This window comes from Lampetra planeri, chromosome 8 (genome assembly GCF_965212315.1).
Source record: "Lampetra planeri chromosome 8, kcLamPlan1.2.h2, whole genome shotgun sequence".
NCBI lineage: Eukaryota > Metazoa > Chordata > Hyperoartia > Petromyzontiformes > Petromyzontidae > Lampetra > Lampetra planeri.
Genome location: NC_136114.1, coordinates 7,442,015 through 7,466,529, shown reverse-complemented (window position 1 = coordinate 7,466,529; position 24,515 = coordinate 7,442,015). Strand labels below are relative to the sequence as shown.

Below are 24,515 nucleotides of genomic sequence, written 5' to 3'. Positions count from 1 at the left end.
AAAGTAATGACAGGGGAGTCAGCCTGCAGTGCGAGTGGACTGGTGACCACGGGAGGTAATGATAGGGGAGTCAGCCTGCAGTGCGAGTGGACTGGTGACCACGGGAGGTAATGATAGGGGAGTCAGCCTGCAGTGTGAATGGACTAGTGGCCACGGGAGGTAATGACAGGGGAGACAGCCTGCAGTACGAATGGACTGGTGGCTACGGGAATGAGAATAGCATAGCCAGGTGACGGAAGAGGACAGCCGAGTGCTGCTAGAGCGAGTGGTCGAGAACCAGCGAGAAGATTCGGGAATGGGGGCGTGGCCTCGGACCGTATATAAAGGAGATGCGTCGTAGACTCGGGGCTGTTGCAGTGGGGGTCTCCGCCTGTTCCGAGTGTGATCACGTGACTCCTTAAATACAGAAACCATCACAAGACAAGTGTATCGAAGTCGTCTTTACACAATCATTACACCAAAATGCTGCTTCAGTGATTTCAAATCATATTTGCCCTCGTTAACATTAGTTCTCCCAAGCCACACACAATGCATCCATTCCAGTCTAACGGGCTCACATTTACCTAGTACAGTATTGTATTATGACTTAACATTGTGGATCAGTGGCACGGATAGCGCACTGTGCTATGAATTTGGTGGTCTGAATTTCATTCCTAGCCATGGCGAACAGTTGTGAGTGATAGCTGAAGAGTTCCTGCCCCCCTCCCCCCCTGTTTACCATCCCGCATTAACCTGCGTGGTGAAGTATGGTCAAACAACACCCACGATTAACAACGTACTGGGAGGCTTTCATCCACCAGTGCGTTGATAAAGGACTAAATTCCAATGTATATGCAGTGTCGTCGCCCCCCCCCCCCCCCCCCGAGGCAAATCAGTCCGATAAGAATTTGGCAACTTAAGCGAAGAGTGCAGCTGGGTTTTTTTTACTGAGATTGCTTTTTTTCCCCCAGCCAATATGGATTCAAGTCAGCCAGAAAGGACGTTAGTGTGTGTGTGTGTACGAGCGAGTTTGTGCATATTTGGACTGCGTGATTACATTATCAAGTATAGGCATGCGATCTCGCTGCCTTTTATCATCAATTGTGCATATTGGTTTGCGCATGTGGAATCCCACCAGTGATAAACATGCTGTGCCGTTTTAGTACCCTGTTTTGAAAATGCCTTGCACACAAATTGCAACATTGAAGATGCGGTGAAAATGGCACGGCTCGAAGAGTATAATGAGCCATCGCAATTACACAAATCCCCGCGAATGCAATGCAGCAGTGGTTTAAGTTCAAAGCCAGAGTGGAGATTGATTATAGAGCTGGACTGGTTATTTGAGTAATCAATGACAAGCGTTTATCAGTTTGATTACTCGACGAATCAGATAACATTAATTAGTTGGAAAAAAAAGTCTCACCGCGTTAAGTTTGTTTTTCAGTACTTTTCGGAAGTGAGAGATTAAAGCTGATTTTTTCGTGTCCTTCATCATACCAACGTTTTAAAGCCGAGAGAAATTTGGCATAGCCAGCTGGCGGTTACGAGTACAACTTGCAAATAGAATAAAATAAGTATGCGCGATTCAATGCATGTATTTCAGGCTCAATAACTGATATTGATGGACACATCGGTGCATTTTTCCACCGCAGCTAAGTAGCTGTTACCATCTCCAACAGCAGAATTGATCTAACAGTGCTAATAAACTATGACATAAAGCCCATCGAATTTTTTTTTATTAAAACACAAGCCTGCATTAAAAAAAAACAAATTCCACAGGCAAGACCGCAGACAAATAACATTGCATGCCAAGCTTTAGAAATAAATGTGAGCTTGCTGGCCAGCAATGAATAAAATTAGATTGATAATTATCAGTTGCTGAGCAGCACCAATTTAAAATAACCTGCTATTTGCTGTGAAATGAGTGGGGCGTTTATCGTCAATTTGCCGACAAATGTGGCACGGTCATTATTACTGAATAAGTGCACTCTGTCTCCAAAGTGCGTCGCTGTAAATGGTCCCCATGGCATGAATGAAAAGAGTAAAAGCCATTGTGTGCTGGTGTCCTGAGCAGATCTCGAGATTTGCCTGCAATTTGAATGCTGTAAATTGCTATAATGTTGCACACATCGTACACCAGCTGCTGTTTGTAAATCAGTTTACACAAGAAGCAAAACTAGCAACCCAGGTCTACGGTTTCGGAAAACATTTCCAGTAGCAATTAGACACATTCTTTGAATGCAACCCCAAGACAATGTCAGACGCCAAAATATGATCGACATGGCACTAGCCAAGCAATGTGCTGGAACACAAGATAGAATGTACAATAATCATGAATCCGATAGGGAGCCTCACCAGCAGAATTTAGTTTGACCTTGTTCAATGGATACACAACACATTTAATAGGAGGCATTTAATCGAAGGATTGTTTTGTGGAAGTTGACACTTTGTAATTCAGAAAAGAGGGAAAATTCAAGGAACTTTCAATCATGGTTCTTATAATAACGCTGTGACATCGCGGTGCTTATGTAAAGCGTCCGAGGACATCCGAGTCGAGAGGAGATGAAGCGATGAAATTGGTTCGTGTGCTGGTGCTACGTGGACTGTTACATTGCAGGGTCATGAGAGATGGGGACAGTAGGGGTAGGCCTTCATCCAGCAGTGGACTGATCAGGGATGACGATGGTGATAATAGGAGCGCTGACGGAAATGACCCCATCAGTGCGGCCAAGTGCAGTGCAGATCTCCACCAGACAACGTCACGCATCGCCTGTGAAGAATTCACTGCCACTGACCCAGCCAAGTGGGCGGACGGCGCAGCGTCACATTGTGGGTCCGTCAACGTAACGTTCAGTTCTAAATAGAGAAAAATGAGAAGACGCTGCAAAACGACGAGGACCAGGGGTTGTCGACCTGCGGCTCCAGAGTCGCGTGCGGCTCTTTCAGGACTGCTTTGTGACGTTTTTATTAAGGACCACCACCGTCTTCTTGGTCCTTTCGGTAAAGTCACGTAGAAGGGAAATAATAAAATAATAAAAATAAAACATAATAAAATAATTCTCACGACGTTTCGGCCACAACGCAAGCAGCCGTCCTCAGGTGAAGAACAGGTCTGTCGAAAAGACAGCGTCTCGTATTCACCGCAGGGCATCGCGCCTCTTGAAATATTGAGAGGGTTTTTTTTTGTTTACCGAATTCGTACAAAAAATGGCACTTCTTGTTATTTAAGAGTGAGGACAGTACAGCTTGGGCCAGATGTCTTGTGACCCCCCCCCCCAATTAATTAAACCCTAACATTGTTTCCTCTTTGTATATTCATTTATATTTTAAATAAACACTACTTTAAAATATTTTTTAAAATTCAAGAATTTAATGGTGGTCACAAGACATCTGGACTACCCTGGACAGTGAAATTGAGAAAGATGAAGATTGGACAGGATGGAGGCAGTTTGAGCCAAAGATTTGACATTTATCCTTGGGGCGATTGGCCCAATATGATTATTGGTACCACCCAGGGTACCAAATGCTCGCATCAAATTTTTTTACGGCACGTTATCTCGAGATAACGTATATTTATGATAGCAAGGCCACCGAGGTAGTTTTTTTAATGACAATGTCATTGAAGGGTAACCGTAGCATTATTGACAATACCATTTAAGCAATTAAGGAACGTGATATGAAACATCTGCGGAATATGAAAATACGTGCGTCTCTCTCTCTCTCTGCAAACGTTGTACCCAACAATCCTGTCGTCCGGGACTAATTGGGCAGAGGACGAGAGCTGATGGCATATTTTTTGTTTTTTAATCTTCCGTGGCCCTAAAAAGGCGACCAGCTGCCACCAGAGGGCTCTGTCACTTGGTGCCTACTCGCCCGTGTCGGCGGAGAGCCCAGAGGTGGCGGTGGTGCCCCCCCCCCACCTTGGCTCCTCGTCCTCCCAGGCGTTCCCCGCCTCCCGTCGGCACACACACACACAGACACACACACACAAACCCACACTCCTCCGTCGAGCTCCCATTCACCCGATTCCAGCGGGTTTCTAAGTGGCGCAGCTCGTCCTCGGCTGTCCCGCAGAGAGAAGAGCAACTCCTCGTCACCGTGACCTGCACCGAGGCCCCCTCTCCCCACCCTCACCCTCGAGAAAACAACGAGTCCTTTTTCACCGCTGAACCTCCCCGTTCAACAGGTGTGGCATTGGATCCTCGCCTTTGTAGAATGGGGGTGGGGGGTGGAGTGCCTCGGGTTTTCATGCGAATCTCTCTCTCTCAGGGCGGCTCTCCCGTCAAACGAGGATGACTTCTTGAGCAGAGCGGGTACATCGTCTCCGTCGCTGCTGCGACGGCCACACATGTTCTGAGCCGAGCTGGCGAAGTCGGCATGCGACTACGGATCTTCGACTTCTCTGCACCTGTGGTATCATCATCAACATCATCATAAACAACAACAACAACAGAGTAGCAGTCGGAACGTTGCAGAAGAAACCGGCTCCACTACCACGGGACGTTCCTTTGGACACCTTCTGCAGGTGTCAAAGCAGAGAGACAGAAGATCGTGAATTCGTTTCGCTCCTTCTCCGAGTGTCGCTGCTTGTTTTTTTTTCATTCACGATTCACTTGCTCAGCCATAAAACCACCAACCTCCCACTCACTCGGAGGAGTGAAGTCTCCGCGCCTACTGGGTGGACTTTACACACCGGGGTGGTGCTGGTGGTGGTGCTTGTGGTGGTGAAGAGAAAATAAACCCCGGCAGGAGAAGAAGCAGCAACAGCAGCAGCAATCTCAGCTCGCAAAAAAAAACCTCGGGGGAAAGGCAGCACCGGCACCATGAACTCTCCCTTCCCGCTGCCCAAGCCGCTCAAGCGAGGCTCTGGGGGGGCAGCTGGGAGGGCAGCTCGTCTCGTGGTGCTGGGGCAGAGCGGAGTGGGCAAGACAGGTGGGTGAAGGTCGTTCGTGGTGCCACGTGCTCCAGCGCTCGACGTCTGCACGCCCGTCAGTCTTGCTTGGTTTTAGAGCTGTTACGCCTCTCCATCCGTGTGTATGAGAATGTGTACATGTAGATCTATCTGTCTGTCTGTCCGTCTGTGCCTCAAGCTGTTATATCTGTCCGTCTGTCTCGTGTTAAAACTGGTATATCCGTCTTTCCAACAATCATTTTGTCTTGAAACTTCAACTGCTATATCCTTTCGTCCGTGAGACTTAAAACTATACTCTTAGGTTTTTTTCGGTAAAGTATGAATCCTTGCAGTCACGAAAGCTTCAAATCTAGACTTACAACTGTTCAAATCGGTGTATCTATCTGCTTGTCTGTCTATCTTGTGACGAGCATGTATGTCCATACACCCATGAGTTTGTCTAAAACACTGCGATGTGTGTCCATCCTTTTGCCAGGGTCTTTCTCTACCTTCACACCGGTACAGCTTCTAGTCATCGTCTTTCGAACTATCAATTCGTCTTTCTGTCTGTATTACAACTGTCTCACACCTGATAATTGGTTTTTTACCCTTCTATCTGGCAACAAAACTGACACCTTTTTACAAGGAGTCATGTTTGCATAGACCGCAATACCTGCAGTCATAATACAAACAAAAGAACATAACTCTGATGATGTGCACTGTCCTTGAAGTTGATTGGTCCACACCCGAGACAGCTTTCCTTAGAGCCTAGTCTCACATGGGTTGGACCAGATGACGCCAAAAGGCGCACAACTCAACGACAATGCACCATCAGAGTATGAGAGCTCGGGGCAAGCATCTACACTATGGGAACCTCATTTGTCAGTAAAATATAATTGGTTTTTTACCCTTCTATCTGGCAACAAAACTGTCTCACACCTGCCCATTCACGTGTCTGTCCCTGCAGCTGTTCATCTGCCTGCCTTCCTGCCTGTCTGAGATGTGGTTATGCTCATTCACGGTGGAGTCGAAGATGTGTCAACCAACATTTATGTCTTTTGTATTTCAACTACATCCTATTAAGAGCGTGCCTGTTTATGGCAGCAAAGACGTTTGGAAAACACAACAAATGTGTTGTGGTAAAGAAACGTCTGTTTGGTACACACATAGATTCATTATCTTTGACAAATGGCAATTGTGTTAACATTTTTTGTTAAATAACATTTTTGTTTAATAATCAGCGAACAATTGCATACAATACCTTATGCTGAAATGCTCCGTTTGGAGCACTCATGTCGAAGACGTGATGTGCAAGCATACGGCACAAATTCCACGGCATCTCGAAACGAGCCATGTCTCAACGTAAAAACGATACACAGACTTCACTAGGGGGACATGCAAAGGGAAAATAATGTTGAATTACGCCACCAGCCACTGGAATGTCACTCACATGTCGCTGTACGCACGGGTTTTCTGGTTTGTTTTAGAGCAACTAAACTCGATCCTGAGTTTAAGTAAACAACAGCACAGGTGCAGTATACTTGAATGGTTCTGAATAAGTGGATAACCGTCGTCTGCAATGCTGGTGTTATCTAATTTGACTCGAGACCTTCAGACCGTGCTACACAGTTCATATCGGCGAGTGATAAAATAAATCTCTGTGTGTTTGTGTCAAGATAAATTAACACATCTTGCCCGATCACAGTAGCGTGTAGACATATGGCTCCGTGCAGAAGTGTGCGAATTAATGTTTCATGTGCATACACAAAAGCTCATTGTGCTTTTACTTTGAAACACAAATGGCGTCGAAACAATGTCACGTTTTTTAAAATCCTTTATATTAAGTTCACTTGCTTGCTTGCTTGCGCGCTTACGACCGTGCAAATCTTTCGGTCGTTTTTTAACCCACTTCCCGTGATCCAATCGAGCTGACATTTTGCACACAGGCTCGTTGTGCGTGACAATTTATTTTCGTGAAATTTTTTTTCCAAAATGTTCCACTTTTTAGGAAAAAAAAAATTCATATTTTATTTTAAATACCAATGTGATAGAAATGAAACTCTTACTCAAGAAAAACAGAAATGAATAATAAAATAAAACCGATGCCACGCATATAAAAGATTTATAGTGAAAAACTTTGTTTTTACGGGTTAATTTTTTTGTTCCTATTACAAAAAAATTTAACCAACCCAGGTCATAAAATGTGGTAATTGAGTGCCAAACGGTGCCATAAAATGCAGGCCATTAATACAGGACTTCGGACTTTTGTCACTAACACTCATTCCGTATGCTATGCTCGCCATAAATGAACCACAATACTTTGCTGATCTCGCCAAGGAGCATAAACCATCACACTAACACCGGTGATCCTCGCAGCGGATTTTGGTTGAGCCATCGGACAAAGACGGTCACCTGCATCGCGCGCTTTCAGATGCGCTTCTGCGGCCGTCTGGAACGCTCTTCCTTCCGATAACAGGAAGCCGACTGGAGCTTAGCACTTTTAAATAATCCAGATTGAAAACTAATTTCTTTATAACTGACTTGTGTGTTTAGTTTGTTGTCCTCCTCCCACACTTCGGATGATCATGGGTGGCTACGTACGGTGCAAAAGAAGTTCAACATACATAACATAGAAAGAGACTCGCCACATTCATCACTACCACTGATTTAAGATAGTCAGTAGCAAGCTGACATTTCAGGCAACGGCGCTGTCTTCAGAACAGAGATTGACTGGATTCATAATTCGTGATGACAATTAAGAGTTTCGATTTAAAACTTTCGTGACTGCAGGGATTCATCTTCTTGGTTCTTTCGGTAAAGTCACGTAGCAGGGAAATAATAAAATAATAAAAATAAAACATCATCTTCATTCAGACGTCTTCATTCAGACGCTGTCTCCCCGACAGACCTGGTCTTCATCTGAGGACGGCTGCTTGCGTTGTGGCCGAAACGTCATGAGAATTATTTTATTATGTTTTATTTTTATTATTTTATTATTTCCCTTCAACGTGACTTTACCGAAAGAACCAAGAAGACAATTAAGAGATTGGACATCGCACTTCCCGCTACGCTTCAAGCCGCGTGTTCGATACTTATTGTCTACGAATAGAAAACTGTTCACACGTCAATGCAAAAAAAGTCGTCTAAGTTGTCAACTCTGTTAATATTTTTCAACTTGTCAGAACCCCACAGCGCTGGTGTTCGATCTCCGGCTAGAAAGTCAATCTCCCGCTAAGGCAGTGGCAATGGCTGTAACACAAATAGCCGACTGCATATTGTTCTGTTATGAATCAGCGATAAATGACAGATGTGTGGAGTTGTTGTTCCGTGTGACACTGCTCTAAAACAACAACAATACGCATGCATCCCTGGGCGAAGTTTTGGCCACATGTCTCTTCTGCATATCTCTCTGCGATGAAGATGGGTCCTTTCCCGAAACGTCGCCACCCACGTCTCTTCTTCCGTGTGGCGCAGTGCTATTGAAGAATGCGTTGTTGTTGTTTTAGTTGATTGTGCTCGTGTGCGCCACCGCTAAAAACAAGTTGACAAAAAGAACAAAAAATGTGTTGATGCAAAGAACTGCCGATGTAGCCGCGTGTGTTATTCATCAGACAGTGGCAACGTGTGTTGACACCGCACAATCATTGCAAAGCAGGCACAGCCGTTTTCGTTACTTTATATTATTATCGTCGTCGAAATTAACAAATGTTATTCATCACATGTATTTTCGTAATATAAAATTTGGAAATGTCAAACTTCATCAAAAGAGCAAAAAATCGATCTCATCATGGGACCTCCTTTGCCAGCACCAAAAATATGAGAATAGAGTTTCCCCTTTTTGGCGTCCTCTGGTCTAACACCGTTTTGAGACGCGGCTCAAAAGAAAGCCGTCTCTGGTGTGGACCAATCAGTTTCAAAGACAATGGCAGTATATTATCAGAGTATGTTTTTTGTTTGCATTCTGACCACAAGTATTGTGGTTAATGCAGACATGATTCCTTGTCAAAGGTTTCAGTTTGGTGTTTTAACATCTCAACACCTGTTTTGTTGCCAGAAAAAAGGGGAAAACCTATTCTCACAATCTGTCTCGGCAAAACCCAAAAAATGTGTACGTTTTTAATCATGTACTGTATTTCATATAATACATTGAGTGATCGTGATTGTAGTGCTAAGATATGTTTACCAGGAGTGAGAGTGGGTTTTTGAATCTGTCTGTACCGAGCTTTGTATGTTACCCCCTCGTGTGCGTGGGTTGTCCTCACACACGAGCCAAACACTCGTAAATAAACACACCAATGCAGGGCCATAATAAAAAGAAGTGTCTTGAGCCACAGTGTGGCTTTTCTGGCTAAATAAAGGCCATAATTACGTCTGTGTTTGCAGTCAGCTATACATACACATGGCGATCCTTTTATAGATACCTCACTTATATAACGGAGAAAAAGAATTCAATTACAGATTGTGATCGGCGGCTCTTAAGCGCGACATCCTGTACCCGCAACGTTCTCAGATCTTGAAGTTGTTGCTCTGTTTTACATTTCTACGTAAGCCGCGTCACAGAATTTGCGATACAATTAGTAAATAATCTTACTTGCGGTGGGGTTCATATAGGTCCTGGAACAGACATTGTGTGTGTGTGATGCCACAGATCTGTGAATCTCCATCCATGCTGCAATCCTCTCTCTGTGCCTCCGTTGAGAAGTGGGTTATTATAATTTCGTCGGGTATTTATAAATGGATCACCCTGTGTATGCGAATGGCTTTTGAACTGTCTCGCTGGTAATTGTGTCTTGCAGCGATGACGGTCCGCTTCATAACCAGGCGCTTTATCGGGGAATATGACCCAACGCTAGGTAAGCACGGTGCTGCAAACGTGGCCGTCAAAACGGATAGCCGACTTCGGCGCAACGCACGTGCCATTTAGTCGCATGTATCAAGCGCCTACTCAAATTACAAATGTACGTTTAAAAAAAAAGTTATCAAGGCCGACATATTCGATTCTCTCCTTTGGCTGCCACCCCATAATTTTTTTTACGACACATAAGAAAATATGCTGTACAAAAGCCCAATGATTAGCAGATCTGTTAAGGATAAACTGTGTGGGGTGCTTGAGATGTGGGGTTACTCACCCTTACTTAATAGCAGGTTGCATTCACAGCGCAACACATCTGACCACGAGTTATCGATTGTATGTCAACTGGAGTAATCAAACCATGGCTGCAGTCAGCAATCTCAAACCACTGCCATCTTAAATCATTCGCTGACAGAATCTCAGATATTTACCAGGCTACACATGAACTTTAGTGATCAACACCCCGCCATACGACAGAAAAATAATCTTTGCCATCATCCAAAGTGCTGGCGTTGCTCTGAGTGGCAAAACCAAAGCCACCGAGTCTAGATTTTAAAAAATATGTACATGAAAAAATATATATATCATACCGTACTCAAAATCATTCTGCAATAATACCCACAGCACCAGTATAGAAAGTCACGGTTATTAGTCAGTGATCATCATGGTATTTATCTAACCATCTCCAACGTTTCAGATAATTGCCAATCATTATGATGAAGATTTTCTTTTAATGTCTTTAACTATGAAGGAATCCGTAGCGATAAAACTACAACAACACATTAAGAGACTGGTTTGCCAGTTGTGCACAGGCACATTCAACAAACATCACAACACAGTCACCATTACCACGCCCTGCAACAGATGTTCTAGGCCCATAGTCCTTATCAGAAGTGAGAGAGAAAACAGAGGGATGAGCTTACCCTTGTTGAGACCCTGTAAACACAACATTTTGCATCGAGGTATAAACGGTTTACCATTTAAAACTAAAATCTATAAATTATAAAACGAAGCGAAACTAAAACTATTTATATTTTACCAGTTAAGGCCGACTGAGCTTTACAGCTCTTCTTCAGAAGCGACCTAGCCACAAAATGGTACATCAACAAAGTAGCTTATCATGTGTAAATGTATAGCAGTCAAATACTCTACACGCAAGTTGATTCTAAATGTGGATGGAAAAACCGGAGGACCCAGAGAAAAATCCACGCAACCACGGGGAGAACATGCAAACTTCAAATATACAGGCAGCATCAGAGTCTGGATCGAACGCATGATCTCATGTATACCAGGCGAGGTAGTTAACATCTCGCCACGCTGACTTGGGGGCAATCCCTTAAAAAGTAAAACTAAATGTACGCATAAACTGGTTTGAATTAAAATGCTCAACCGGCGACGTCCAGTATCTGAGTCGCATCATCGTGACTTGCCGCGTGTTTCCGCATGTACTCCAGAAACCATTTACCGCCACTCGACGGGCATAGATGGCGAGATGGTGCAGTTTGAGATCCTGGATACAGCGGGACAGGCAAGTGATGGTCACGCACCAGCTCACGCCACTTTTCTCGCACGGTGCCATGTGTTACTGCTTGCAAACGGCCGGCTTGCATGACATTTGATGGACAAACACACACACACAAGATTACAGTACTGCAAACGTTTCGTTAAGCATGGGATCTTTAAACGGTCAATGCAATGAGGGCACTCTTTCAGGTTGCATGCATCATATGAATACTGCATTCAGCACAGACATGCAGACAGACACAGACACCTGTAGGCAAAAAAGCAGACCGACACAGCCAGCTGTCTGTATCTATAAAGACAAAGATCCCCCGTATAATCTTTAACAGACTGTCAGGGCAAGTGCTGTTAGCGAGCACCTATGAAGGCACGAACGGTACACGAGGAGCTAAGGGGCCAGCACCACGCCCGGCCACCTTTGTCTCCCCAGTGGCGATATTTACACACTGCACCAGGTACTCATGTGAGGCTTAAATGACCGAAATAAGGCCCAGAACTGAGACTTTTATATGTGAATTGACAAAGGTGTATGTTAAAGATCCATACAATGTTGTAATAACAACAATGCCCTTGGAGTACCGAGCAAGGCCTTATTGTGTCGAAATACTTTTTTGTTTGTTATCAGGGTCCCACATTGGAATGTTTGGCCAATTTCATTCATAAGTGTTTCGCTTCTGGAAGGAAACCAGAGAATCCAGACAAAACGCATGCACGCGTTGTCCTTCCTTCGCACCTCCGATTAGCACGGTTGAAAGAAGTTCACCATACATACGTGAGGGCATCCGTCTGTGGACCGAACCCACCACGGCTGTACTACCATCTCCTAGCCACCTCGCCGAATCTCTGCACGCTGGCCTCGTGTGGTACTATTTTTTTTTAACTATTTTTATTTTACCAGGCAAGGCCCACTGAGCTATATAGATTTTTCAGAAGCGACCTGGCCACAAATGATAGCTCAACGAAGTGCCTCATCACATGGACATTTAAAGCAGCAAAATACTCTAAACGAGTGGTTCTTAACCTGGGATGCACTCACCTCCTGAGGGTGCGAGATGCCCTTTCTGGGGGTGCGAGACATGGTCATATATTTTTTATAAGGTAAATCATCAAAACAAATTAAGCACGGGCACATAAATAAAACTACTTTGTTTAATTAAACCTATATAGCTATTAACATTATACATGTTGTAACGATTCAGAACCAAAGGGGTGCAAGCCTGTAGTTAATGTTAAGAACCACTTCTCTAAACGCAAGGGGAAAGAGAGAGACACGCAAACTCCAAATATACAGCAGGGATCAGGGTCGGGATTGAACCAACGAGCTCCCTGCATGCCAAGCGAGGTGGTTAACGTCTCGCGTCTGACCCCCAGGAGGAGGACAACATGCTGCTGGAGGAGAAGATCAAGTGGGGCGAGGGCTTCCTCATCACCTACTCGGTGACCGACCGCTGCAGCTTCGACGAGGTCATGCGCCTCCGCTTCCTCGTCAACCACGCGCACGCGTGCGGCCGCCGGGGCCCCTCCGCGGTGGACCCGCCGCCCGCCCTCGTCGTAGCCAACAAGCGGGACCTGCAGTTCGACCGCATGGTCTCCGTGGCCGAGGGGGAGGCCCTCGCCGCCGCCCTGCGCTGCCCGTTCGCCGAGGTGTCTGCGCGGGACTCGTACGAGGAGGTGCTGGCCGCGTTCGAGGCGCTGCACCGCGAGATGCTGCGGCAGAACGGCGGATCGCCTGGCGCCCACAAGCGGAAGATGTCCTCCAAGATCATGGACCGCATGCCCCGCTTCCCGGCGTCGCCGTCCGTCAACGGCACCGGACGGACGTTCACGTTCAGCTCCAACTGAGCCCGAGGAGCAGTCGGAGGGGAGGCAGCAGCGGAGATGGAGGAGGTGGTGGGGGCGGCGCGGCCGTGCAGCCGCGTGGCTGTGATAACCACAGCCACGTGGCTGTGATAACCACAGCTGCGGCAGCATCAGTGGCACACAGGGGATTATGATGCTGGATAAATGTGGCTTTGATGGAACACGTCCTTTGCATGCATGCACTTATTGCAGCGCTGGGAGAAGTGAATGACATTACAATGCAATGTGATTGCGTCTGTGGTCTATGTACGCACAACTGCGTAGACGATGCTTGCAGGTGGCAGGCTGTGTTTATTGCACTGGCCAGGTCATTGGTACTGTCCTGTATATGTTAAGTACAAACTGATTGTATATACTGTAGTTGTGACATCACAGCCAAATGCCAGGGCTTCCCAAACACCATCCAGCATGTCTCACCTTCATTGGATCAGCAGAGGCGTTCACTGTGTAACAGAACTCTGCATTTGAATGTCGATTTGTGAAAATGGGTTAAAAAAAAATCAGTAACCCAAGTTATATTAGTAGGAGCACCCTAAATCTCTTGAGGGTTACGTGGTGCGAGCTGGGGGCATGCAAATAAATAACGAATGTTCAGTGTCTTGGGTGCCCGGCATGGGACAGAGTTCATGTGTTAGGGAGTAAGAGTTCATTTTGGGGAAACCGCTCTTGATTTAGTGGAGGAAACAGGGTTGTTAAACACGTGAGGGCGAGCCAAAAGCAATAAGCACATATTAAAGCAACCTAAAAAGGCTGTTCATCTAACTTAAGTGAAGCACCAAATTTAAGTATTGGAAGTTGTTTTGGGAAGTGCTCCTTTTGTGACTGGGCTGGAACCACAGTCCCACTAAATTTGGGAGCCCGGTTTGATCGGAGGCCGCTGCCCAGATTCGAACTCCGCATCTTAACAGCAGTGCCCAGCTAAGCACTCTGACCTCTGAACCACCCGGTCATCTCTGCCATTCACTCGAGGTGGCAGGAACAAGGAGTACAGATATGCCACCCCCCAAGCTTAGCTTTCCTGAGCCCCGAGCAGGCGTTCAACAAAATATGCCTTGTTTAAGTTATTGTATTTTCAAATTTGGCAAATAGAGAGTCATGACACTGAAAAACAGTGGAACACTTTTGCCAATGATGTTATTAACATCATCAAGCCAATTTCATCTGCTGAAAGGAAAAAAAAAACGGGGAACCTTCAAAACTGCAAAAATCTTCTTGGTTCTTTCGGTAAAGTCACGTAGAAGGGAAGTAATAAAATAATAAAAATAAAACATATTACTTCCCTTCTACGTGACTTTACCGAAAGAACCAAGAAGATGAATCCCTGCAGTCACAAAAGCTTTAAATCGAAATTTAACTGCAAAAATAATTCCCATCTCTATCTGTGACCTGATGTTATCATGCAACATTATCAACATTAAGTTTCATCCACTTACCCAAGAATGTACAGTATGCATGCTAATATACATATGATAAAGCTTTCTATGATAAATTAACACCCGAACGTATTCTATTTTTGTGAGAGATGGGAACAGATATGCTAGGTAAATTTGCTAAAATGCTGATAATGTTGAACAATCCCAAACAGATTTTTTATCAGTTCCTCGGCAACTCAATTGTTCCACCTCTCACGCATTACAATGAATTCAGTGGAGGTCGTTGGATTAAAATATCCAGGCACAGCTGCTACGTGAACACCATGTTCTCCTGGAAAGCTGCTTTGTACGAGTAGTTTTTGTTTCTCGGGAGCTAAAATATACCTTGAGAACTCTTTCATTTCTGCCTTTTATTATAATAAAGGGATTGGAAGAATGTGTTTTTTTCTCTTTCCAAAAATCCTGTTCGTTACTGCCCTGCAGACTGTCCACTTAGCTCAGTTAGGGCACCAAACACCTTGAATGTTTGCGATGCGAGACAGGGAGTGTGTAGCCGACAGTCATAAGCGATACTATTATTGAGCCATGATGATGAGGGTGGGAGACCAATGGGTTTGGATTGGTCTCAAGTCGACACTGCAGTTCACTTTACTGATGATTCATCATCCATTTGACACTTTGTTGAGAGGCTTGCAGAGTTTACCTTACAAAAGCCCTGAGGAAATTCTGTTGGTCAGACTGATACTCACTTTCAGCATTAACCTACTGAAGTTTTAAAAGATGTTTTTTTTACTCAAGTCATAAAGACTTCAAAGACGACCGCATTTATGAGACAAATGGGCGTCTGCCCTAAAATTATTGAAATGTTCAGCCTGTCAATCAATGATGTAATACAATCTACAATGCATCTTCACCCCAAAATTAAGCTGGTCACTGGATATGAGGATTTACTTAAATACAGCTGTGTAAACGGGCAGCCACTTCATTTCTTACTTTGATGTGAGTTTTGTGTAAAAGATGACTTGAATATTTTAAAGTGGTGTAAATAATAAAAAGACAATCCAGTCCATCTCCGACAGTTTTATAGATTTCGCTAAGGTACATCAAAAAAAACCCGTCCGTTCGCAATCCGACGCAAGCCGTTGACGCAGAGTGGGCGAGAGCCCGTCAAAGAGTTTTCCGAGACCTGTGCGCGAGGTGACCGCATCCTCGCTTTTACGAAGAGAAAAAAAAACATAAGACGTGCGAGCCACTGGCCGAATTACAGACATGTTCCGAGGGCAAGAGGCAAGGTAATTGTGGGCTTCATCACGGCAGCACTTGAGACTTCTTGATCCAAAAGTTAAATCCAATGGGGCGGATTTAAGAAAAAATAACGACGCAAAAAAAGCAAGAGCTAACGCAAACCAGTTTCCCATAATTTAAATTGAATCACATTTTGTTTCCGTGTCTATGGTAATGTGTGCATACTATGTACACCACTCCAGTACTAAACGTACTAATCTTGCCAGGATTCTATACAAAGACCTTTGCTTGAGATTCTGAATTGATGATACACAGTACGTCTCACTCAATTTTTCATTCAAAGCCCGCCTTGATTTCGTCTTCTAATTCTTAAGGAAACCCGAATGACGATCAATACCGTCGTGACCACAGCACAGCAATCGTAAACGCCGCTTCGTGCTAAAAGACACAAAAAATTATAACTAACGTTGTCGAAGAACGTGAACGGGGAAGAAAAAATAAACATTTGACAGTCTCAAAAAAAAGAATTAAGGAAGCTCAACGTTTCGCAAATCTGCGCGCGCACCGCTTCTCTTCATTTTCCACCTGCCGTCAAAACAAACTCCCCACCGGCCGATTCAAGCAACAGGGGGGTTTACAACAGAGCGAAGGTGCTCACTTTCCCAACATTCCAGTTTAATGTACAAAATATTACTTTTGCACTTTCACATCTTGGAAAAATAACTTAAATGCCACACGCTTTTAAAGTTAGGACTGACACGAGCAAAGTTATGGGCAGCCACTGGACCAGTGCCAATGTTGCCCATGAAACTGTGCTCTCGAATGATATGCGAAACAATGTCAATCATTCTAATCCTGTAAACGGCTATCTCTCTTTTTCTGGCTTTGCATTTAAACGAAAAAAATAATTTCTGCAGAAATGTTTCAATTGCTTGTTCCTATATTTTGCACAACTCCTAGCTTAATTTTAACATGATTAATCAGCTTTATTTTATGTTTTAAATCCTAATTAAATAAAGATTCAAAATACTTCCAAATAAAGGGGTCCTCTTCAAAAATACGCTTACAACCCAAAAAATATATATATATCTTTCAAATCTAAAAAAAAACACTGTTTAATGTTGGAATTCTGGTTTGGTTTTGCCCAGCTGCGCAAGGGACATCAAGCACGCGCTGTGGGCTAGGAGCTGGCAAACAATTTCCCGAGTCACGCTCAACGCTACTAATTTATGGCACTGCAAGGTTGGAGGTGTTAACGTACACACGCGTGCGCGCGCCGCCTATGCATTCTTTGTTCTAAAACGCTCCTCTAAAACGTATAAAACTTATCTCCCCGCTCATCGCTCGTTCGTACGCGCGTTGCCCGAATCGCCGCCGTGTCCGTCACCGCTGTGTGACCCGTTCGCGTGCGTGTGGCGACGGCGTCGTCTCTCTCTCTCTCTCCCTGTGGTGCGCTCTCGTCCGGAATGCACGCGGCAAAGGCAATGGGGGGGAGGCGATAGCGGCGTTGCCTCGCCGTGGCAGTCAGAGCAGCAAGCGGTTATGGGAAATGCTGACAAACCGACGCGAACAATCGCCCCGCGTGCGCTGCTCGTCGGGCAGCAACAGCGCGTACTCTAAGACCATAAAAGCAAGGTGTGTTGTGTCTTCAGCTCGCTTTCAATCAGGCCCACTTCGCTCCCCAGTGTGCTCCTCCTCACTGCTTAATACCGCAATATTCACCCTCCCTTTCTCTCCCCATTTCCAGCCTCCATCAGCACCTGCAATAACTGCCCTCTTGTATTGCTGCCCCGCCCTCCAAGCCGACGAGTTTTTCACGTGCATTCTATTTACACCCAATGTCCGTGTCGTAAAGGAAAAGGCTCATCCTAGATTGAGATGCGTTCAAGGTGGTCTAACGAACTGTCCAGCGGCGCGAATTGTCGTCTCGGTGAGGAGTCAAAATCCCTCGCCACACTTCATTGTGGCACCAAGCAAGGCTCGTTGCAGGGTCAGAGGCTGCGGAGAAGCAGCTCGAGGCCACCACCTGCCACGGCAAACCCTGCGCCAAACGAGAAGAGGGCGCCGTCAGCGAGGCGATTGCACGCGCAGCAAGAACGCCACCAAGAACGTACACACGGCATCAATCGTCATTCTTTACTTAATGCCTACGTTGCTACGTCGGACGTATTCAGCACAAAACAGCAGTCGGTAGCACAGAATGTATGCAAAATTACAAACAAAAACACTACAGTACATGTGAAATCATTAAAGAAAAGCAATTAATTGGATTAGAAAAACACATTGCAAGAAGGCAGTGAGTCATTGTTATTAGACGTAACTTTATGATGGTTAAAACCTCAAAAATTTGGACATGTAATGGTTATTTATTAAATAACTTACTTGCCCTAGGGTTTTAGCAGAAGATTGAGCCACACACGCACACACAGGCAGATCATATCAGTTTCATATTAGTTTCTCTTCCCTTGAGCCACAGAAGGGGGGGGGGAGTGGATGATACACGTTCAACACCAGGATGTACTCATCAAAAGGCAGGCACGTCCAATCATGACCAAACTGACACTCCCTTTTAATTAAACCAGTCAGGCCTAGCCAGGGGGCATTACAGAGAACACACGGGGGAAACTCTCCGCTGCTCTCGCAGGTCTGCCCAAGCCCGCATGTTTCAGCCAAGTATCGTGCAGCCCTATGACCCCATCTAACGCTGGTGAGCAATCCCAGCCCGCTCGTTCATTTTGATCAAATGAATAACTTGTCACAGTTACGCTGGCAACTAATCCTCAAGGGCCTTTGTAGTCTGAAGGGGATGAAACAGTGGTGGTTGGAGTCACGCCAGGCAGGATGCTTGAATGTGGCCGACGCTCAGAGCAGCAGCCGGCGCACGCATGGAGCACAAAGCAACCCGAGGGTCAGGCGTTAAAAATGGCAACAGGCTCGACTAATAACGATCATAAAAAACTAGTCCAGATAATGTCAAAATGTCCGCGGTAATTGCACGACATCCTGCTACGGAAAACATATTTTGGTGTTTAAAACATCTGCTTGCCATTACAATCATCACCGGCTGGGGCGGGATGTTTATGCCACACGTCCAACCCCCTGCTGCGGCAAAGTAAGCAGTCACAGCGAATTGTCGGACCGTTCATGAAGACAAGTCCTAAAAAGATCACGCAATGCAGGGGAGACGGCAGGTGTGCTTGGGGAGGCACTCGGATTAAGAGGCCAAACCAGGTGCGCTGTTCTAGACAGGAGCGGAGCCGAAAATCTGTCGCCGACACGCAACCCTTTGTGTGAAATGCCGCACATTCCCCTCCATTAAGCTACAGATTACAGAGCCTCTGGCAAGATTGGTCAATGTTGAGTTCATTCTATCATCAACACCAGGTACAGTTTTATGCAAAGAAACATACAATACTTTGGCCTAGCGAAGAATATTTTTGAGTGAACAATTACCGTACACATTCTATATGATTAACCCAAGGTCATGGGGGTATAAGTGCAATCAATAAGACTGTGTAATTATGCAGCAATACCTCCCAAGGTTTGATATCCGTTACCTAACAATGCATACCAGTTGAGGTTACAAATTAAACAACGCCTCAATGCATAACATAAATAGCAACGTGCGGATGGGCTGGGAAGGGTTTTCAATAAAATCCACTTTTATATGTGACACTGATTTGAGAGCAACATAAACTAGGTTTAACAACCACAATGAAACACAATTCAACGTAAATTCATACTTACTGGAACCTGATTTTTTTTTATAGTAGACATAAGACGAATGTTCATCAGATTAATAAATCAGCAACACCTCAGATTTAATTCCAACAACTTGTTTCTAAACAAGATCATCTTTAAAGAATTATAAACATTCAACATTACATTCTTCCCAAACAAATGGTTAGGCAGAATTAAATCGAAACTTATAACGCAAAAGTAGTTGGCTTAGATTTCACCAGTGCCTAATTAATACCCGAATTTATTTTTGTTTCATAAATTAAGCTTTGAAGCCAAAACCTATTCACAAAAAAATAAAAGCTCGTACCTCCAGACATTCAAACAGCCCTGAAGGATCTGAAGCAATATTAAGGATGAGCCCAACATCAAGGATGCCATTTACAACAAAAATAGTGGCACAAGACTGCAAAATGCAACGTGGAACATACTTTCGTCTGGCAGAAAATACATTCAGGGGATCTTGAATCATTTGGAAATGTCACTGCATGCTATCATGCAAGAATCTTTAGCAATTATTTTAGTCTGTACTTCTAAGCATTTTCCAAGTCAAGCTCATCAAGGAACAATTATGGATATGAATTAAACTTGCCTGCTGTATTTCTACAGCCAATGCTTTTCGACAAATTTAAAATGGCCCTGACATTTCAAACCAATTACTAAACGCAGACAATAAAACGAGACGAGCAATGCACCATGACAACAAAATATCGTTGCACTGCTTAACTTTTGAAGAAAAAATGAACACGACAAATGTAATTGAATTGAAAACATCTACAACGGTAATGTTGTGTATTCCACCATTAACTCAATTTCAGGCAGCATGCACTGTGTGGTCAAATTAGTCCGAGGTAAAATAAACCAACATGAAAATAAACATTAAAAAACTGGCTCAAACGTGGTAGGAATACGTGTTTCACTGTGCTATGTAAATAGGTGTGGTTAACGCACAAATAAGCCGAGTTTATTTACACTCTAGCCCGTGCAATGAAACTCCACCACATGGATATGAAAGCAACGTTCAGTGAGAATGCACGTTGCTCAGGCCAAGCCTGGCAATTTAATGCACAAACGTGCGTGCGAACACAGCGTCATGCACTTGCGCGTGCGTTCCCGTGCAGATGTATGTATATATTACTTCTTTCACACCGAAATAGCCAACTGTGCTCATTGGAGGTGCGGGGAAGGACAAACTAAACACAAAAAGCAAGTTCTAAAGAAATTCGTTTTAAATCTAGATTTAAAAGTGCATTGCTCCAGTGACTTCTAAATATCGGAAGAGCGTTCCAGACGGCTGGAGAAGCGCATCTGAAACCACGTGATGCAGTGAGTATCTTTGTTCGATGGCCAGCCTAAAGTATCTCCACGCTCAAATGTACATGGATTCCTCATCTTGGGCAGGGGCCATGAGGAAGTGGTGGAAATTCCACATTCCGATGTAAGAGGCCCAGTCTATCCATAGAGCCACCACCATAGAGTTCCCTCTCACTCAGCGGCCATTTATTGCATGGCTCCAGTGGCTTCCCCTAAATCTATACAACCAAACGTGCTAGGGGAGATGATGACAAGAGCCCCATCTGGAGACTGTGCGGAGGGGACAACCGACCCGTCTGGCTGTTGCAAGACAAGCAGTTTAAGTCGACTGGTCTCTCCGGGGGAGCAGCGAGTTTTCTCGTTTACCCCAGCACGAGCAGCACCACTCGCTCCGTTCCGAGCCACTCGCCTGCAGCACTCCACGCGAGCTGCTGCTGCTGCTTAAGACTTTGCGAGTGCCACTCACAGGGGGGGCCCCATTCCTGTTGTGGCACATTCTTGCCTGCCCTGCGTGCTCGTATACCCGGTGGGCCCATTCCTTAACCGCCAAGCAGGGGCCCAATAAGTTGATGTTCTTCAGATGAACTTTTCGTAAAGGTCAGTGTGTTTTTGAAAGCAAGCGTAGCAGATAATCAGCAAGAGCCTAATTGAATTTCATTACCACATCACAGGCAGTGATGCATTGCTTAATTCACGTTTCCAGAAGTATGGGTCAGGTAGTCATCATTAATCTGTGGATCGATGGTACTCGGCTGCAGGTTTAAAAAGGTAAAGACCAGACCGGCCAATTAATAAGAAATGCATGTTGTAATAATCGGTGACTAACAATCGCATACAAAGAGAAATATGCAGGCACACATGAATATTTTGCATTCCTCAAATGTCGTTTTTCGGTTTTATCGACAGCCAACCAAGCTAATCTGCCCAAAAATCCCTGGCAACTCGGAATAAATTATAACAAATTATAAACATTGAAAGTTAGACAATACATTTTATTTTTACCACGACTAGAATGCAAATCTCGTACAAAATAGTTCAAATGGTAAAATAAAATCACAATAAAAAAATAACTGTTTGCAATCAGATGCACATCTGTTAGCATGCCACGAACCCCAGGGGGGTTACAGTACAGTAAATAAACACAACAGAAAAATGCAGCATTCGCTAAATCCCAGTTTACAAAGTTAATGCATATTTAATGAACAGAGTTAATTCAGGCATTATGCACTTGGCAGGAAGATTGAGGACTCATTCAGAAAGGTGCTCCTGTATCTTGGCCTCCCAACCATAACGGCTCGCAATTTGTTTTCCGTCGGACGACCCTGAATGCACGTGAAAGGGGCTTTTGAGTCAAACAAGCGGATACCAGCGGCAAGCCAGAGTGAGGCTAAATACAAGAAAGCACACGCGTGCTTTCGTGTACTGTAGCCTACAAAGGGAGTGCAATCTAAGAAAATATTTTGTTTTGTTTATTCCAGACCTGCAATGTCATGTGGTATAAATTTTAGCTGCCCTATATTGTTGTCTGTGTTGTTTCCGCCTGTACTGACTATTTTCTGGATGTTCGTGCTGTTAAACTGTAATTTAAACAAATGTCATGGAATATTTAGAAATTTAGGCAAAATTTTGTTATGGAGAAATGTAAATAAAGTTGTTTTATCTTCATAAAGCTCGAAATTGTCTGCTTCAAATTTATTCTTTTTTTGTATGCTGCAAAAGCCCATTTCCAAGATGCAAATCAAGACTCATCAGTTTTAACAAGAGCCTTTGCAAGAATTTCTTGAGCATCTGCCGCTAGCTGAAGCAGAAAACTTGGCCAGGAAAAACAAGTATTTACTACAAAGCTCTGATAACGATCATCTGTAAAGAGTTATTCCACCCTTTTCAACGTGGACAATCAGCGTTAACATAAAACATGGACATTCAAGAAAAGGGCATATTTTTTGGAGAGTTAAAGATTGCGCTCGGCCCAGTTTGTGAATGTCGTTTTAGGCTACTGTTGGAAAGAAGTCAATAAATCATACAATGATTCAGTGACAATGGCCAACACAGCAGCAAGACAGTACTGGGAAATGAAACAGATGGAGAGAAGAGTAGAAAAGAAAAGGAAATGTAATCGTTTCGTGCACATGCGTCATCCGCTCAAGCTACACCAGAAAGTCATCAAACATCTGCATGGTTTTGCTTCCTATCGGGCAAATTCAAAAACCACAAGACAAGTAGGAAAAATCAGAAAAAATCTACAGCATCTGTGCGAAATAATCACCAAGTCAAATCACTGGTAAAAATGCGCGTAAACAGTCAGCGGCTGGAGCTATTCAAACACTACTTACATTAGGTAAAGTCACGTAGGTAGAAAATAATAGATCACTACGTTTCGATCGCAACACAAGCAACCGCCGTCATCAGGTGAGATGTGTTGAACTCAACCAAAGAGGATGGATTCCTGCAGTCACGAAAGCTTCAAATCCAGACTACTTACATTGCATGGTCTGCACAAATTCAACAAAGTTGAACAAATATCTGCAGCTTGTACAGAAGCTGAATGCTGAACCAACCAGAAACTTATTCTAAAAAAAAATGGGTGCAGCTTACAGCGAACAAAAACTTATTACAATAGCTGTGCAGTGCATTACAATGTATTTAATTTCAAATGACTCCATGTAAACAGTCAGCTAGAATTCCTCATGTTATGACCAAGAACATAATGGTACACGTTTATTTTAAATTAACAAGAATGTGTGACATTTACAGAAATACAAAGATCCCCCATGTAGCCTGCATAGGCTTTCAGCCAAGTGTTAATAGAAATCGGCTGTGAAAGCTGCTGCTAACTTTTCTCACCCCAGTGCTCATTTTTACACACTGTACCATGTACTTGTTTAAGGCCAAGTTGACCCAGAGGAGGTCCAGGAGTGGTTATATTCACCAATGATGTTTGCTTTAGTTGGGAATTGTATGCAGGTTGCTGCGCTCGTAGCGAATTGTCCTTACCCTACCAATATATGTGTACACACACAAAGATAAAGATCCCCCAAATAGCCTTTAAGCAGACTGTTGGGGAAAGTGCTGTTCACGAACACCTATGATGTCCAGTACAACAGATGAGGGAGTGGTATAGCCAGCACCACATCCAACCACCTTTGCTGTCTTGCCAATGCTGATATTTACACACTGCACTAGGTACAGCATTCATTTAAGCCCGAGTCAATAAATGGAAGGCCCAAGACCGGTTCAAATATTCATCACCCATATTGGTCGCGAGCAGGCATCTAACTCGAGTGACCAGGTTCGTAGCGCAGTGCGTGCCAACTGCTACACTACCGCTCCCCACACAAACACATATCATGACAGTTTCAAAACTCAACGTAATGTGACAAGATGCCTCATTGGGCACCCATTACAGGTTCAGGCACGAAGTGGCTTCAGGGCGGGGAGGCAGAAAAAACAATGAGGTCAACAACGGCGCCTGTAACTTGGGGCACTCACCCATCAGTACGTCCACTGTGTGGCTATCTGTACAGCTTGGTGAACTCTCGCAGAGCCCAGGTCACTGTATTACAATCCTCTGCACTGCAAGCCAGACACGCGCACACACACAGGCATCATTATGAGCACACCGTTCTTCAGCTGCATTCGCTAACCACTCGGATGAGGAGTGCGGCAAAAAATAGTAACCAGTAATCGGACTTCAGTATGTTCCATTGAAAGGCCCAGCACACGAGGAAGTATTCACACGATA

General features: G+C 44.4%; 2 protein-coding genes across 5 annotated transcripts in view; one reads left to right on the top strand and one right to left on the bottom strand.

The window, feature by feature from the left end:
- The first annotated feature begins 414 nt into the window (after positions 1–414).
- LOC144720253 (ras-related and estrogen-regulated growth inhibitor-like) lies at positions 415–15,545 on the top strand. 4 transcript variants are annotated; one of them, XM_078596837.1, is made up of 5 exons: positions 415–4,165; positions 4,249–4,911; positions 9,667–9,723; positions 11,177–11,250; positions 12,615–15,545. In XM_078596837.1, the coding sequence occupies exons 2-5, from the start codon at positions 4,803–4,805 to the stop codon at positions 13,083–13,085; spliced, it is 711 nt and encodes a 236-aa protein (XP_078452963.1). In that variant the 5' UTR covers positions 415–4,165; positions 4,249–4,802; the 3' UTR covers positions 13,086–15,545. The 4 variants fall into 4 exon arrangements, with proteins under 4 accessions (XP_078452963.1, XP_078452962.1, XP_078452964.1 ...); XM_078596836.1 differs by having other exon boundaries at positions 415–4,911; XM_078596838.1 differs by lacking the exon at positions 415–4,165 and having other exon boundaries at positions 4,828–4,911; positions 5,838–9,723.
- TNPO3 (transportin 3) overlaps positions 15,542–24,515 on the bottom strand; it is a 68,801-nt gene continuing 59,827 nt past the window's right edge. The window contains exons 22-23 of the mRNA XM_078596835.1: positions 24,263–24,346; positions 15,542–17,762 (exon numbers count right to left, since the gene is read on the bottom strand). Coding sequence (XP_078452961.1) covers positions 24,286–24,346 — 61 coding nt within the window. The 3' untranslated portion in view covers positions 15,542–17,762; positions 24,263–24,285. The remainder of the gene's footprint in view (positions 17,763–24,262; positions 24,347–24,515) is intronic.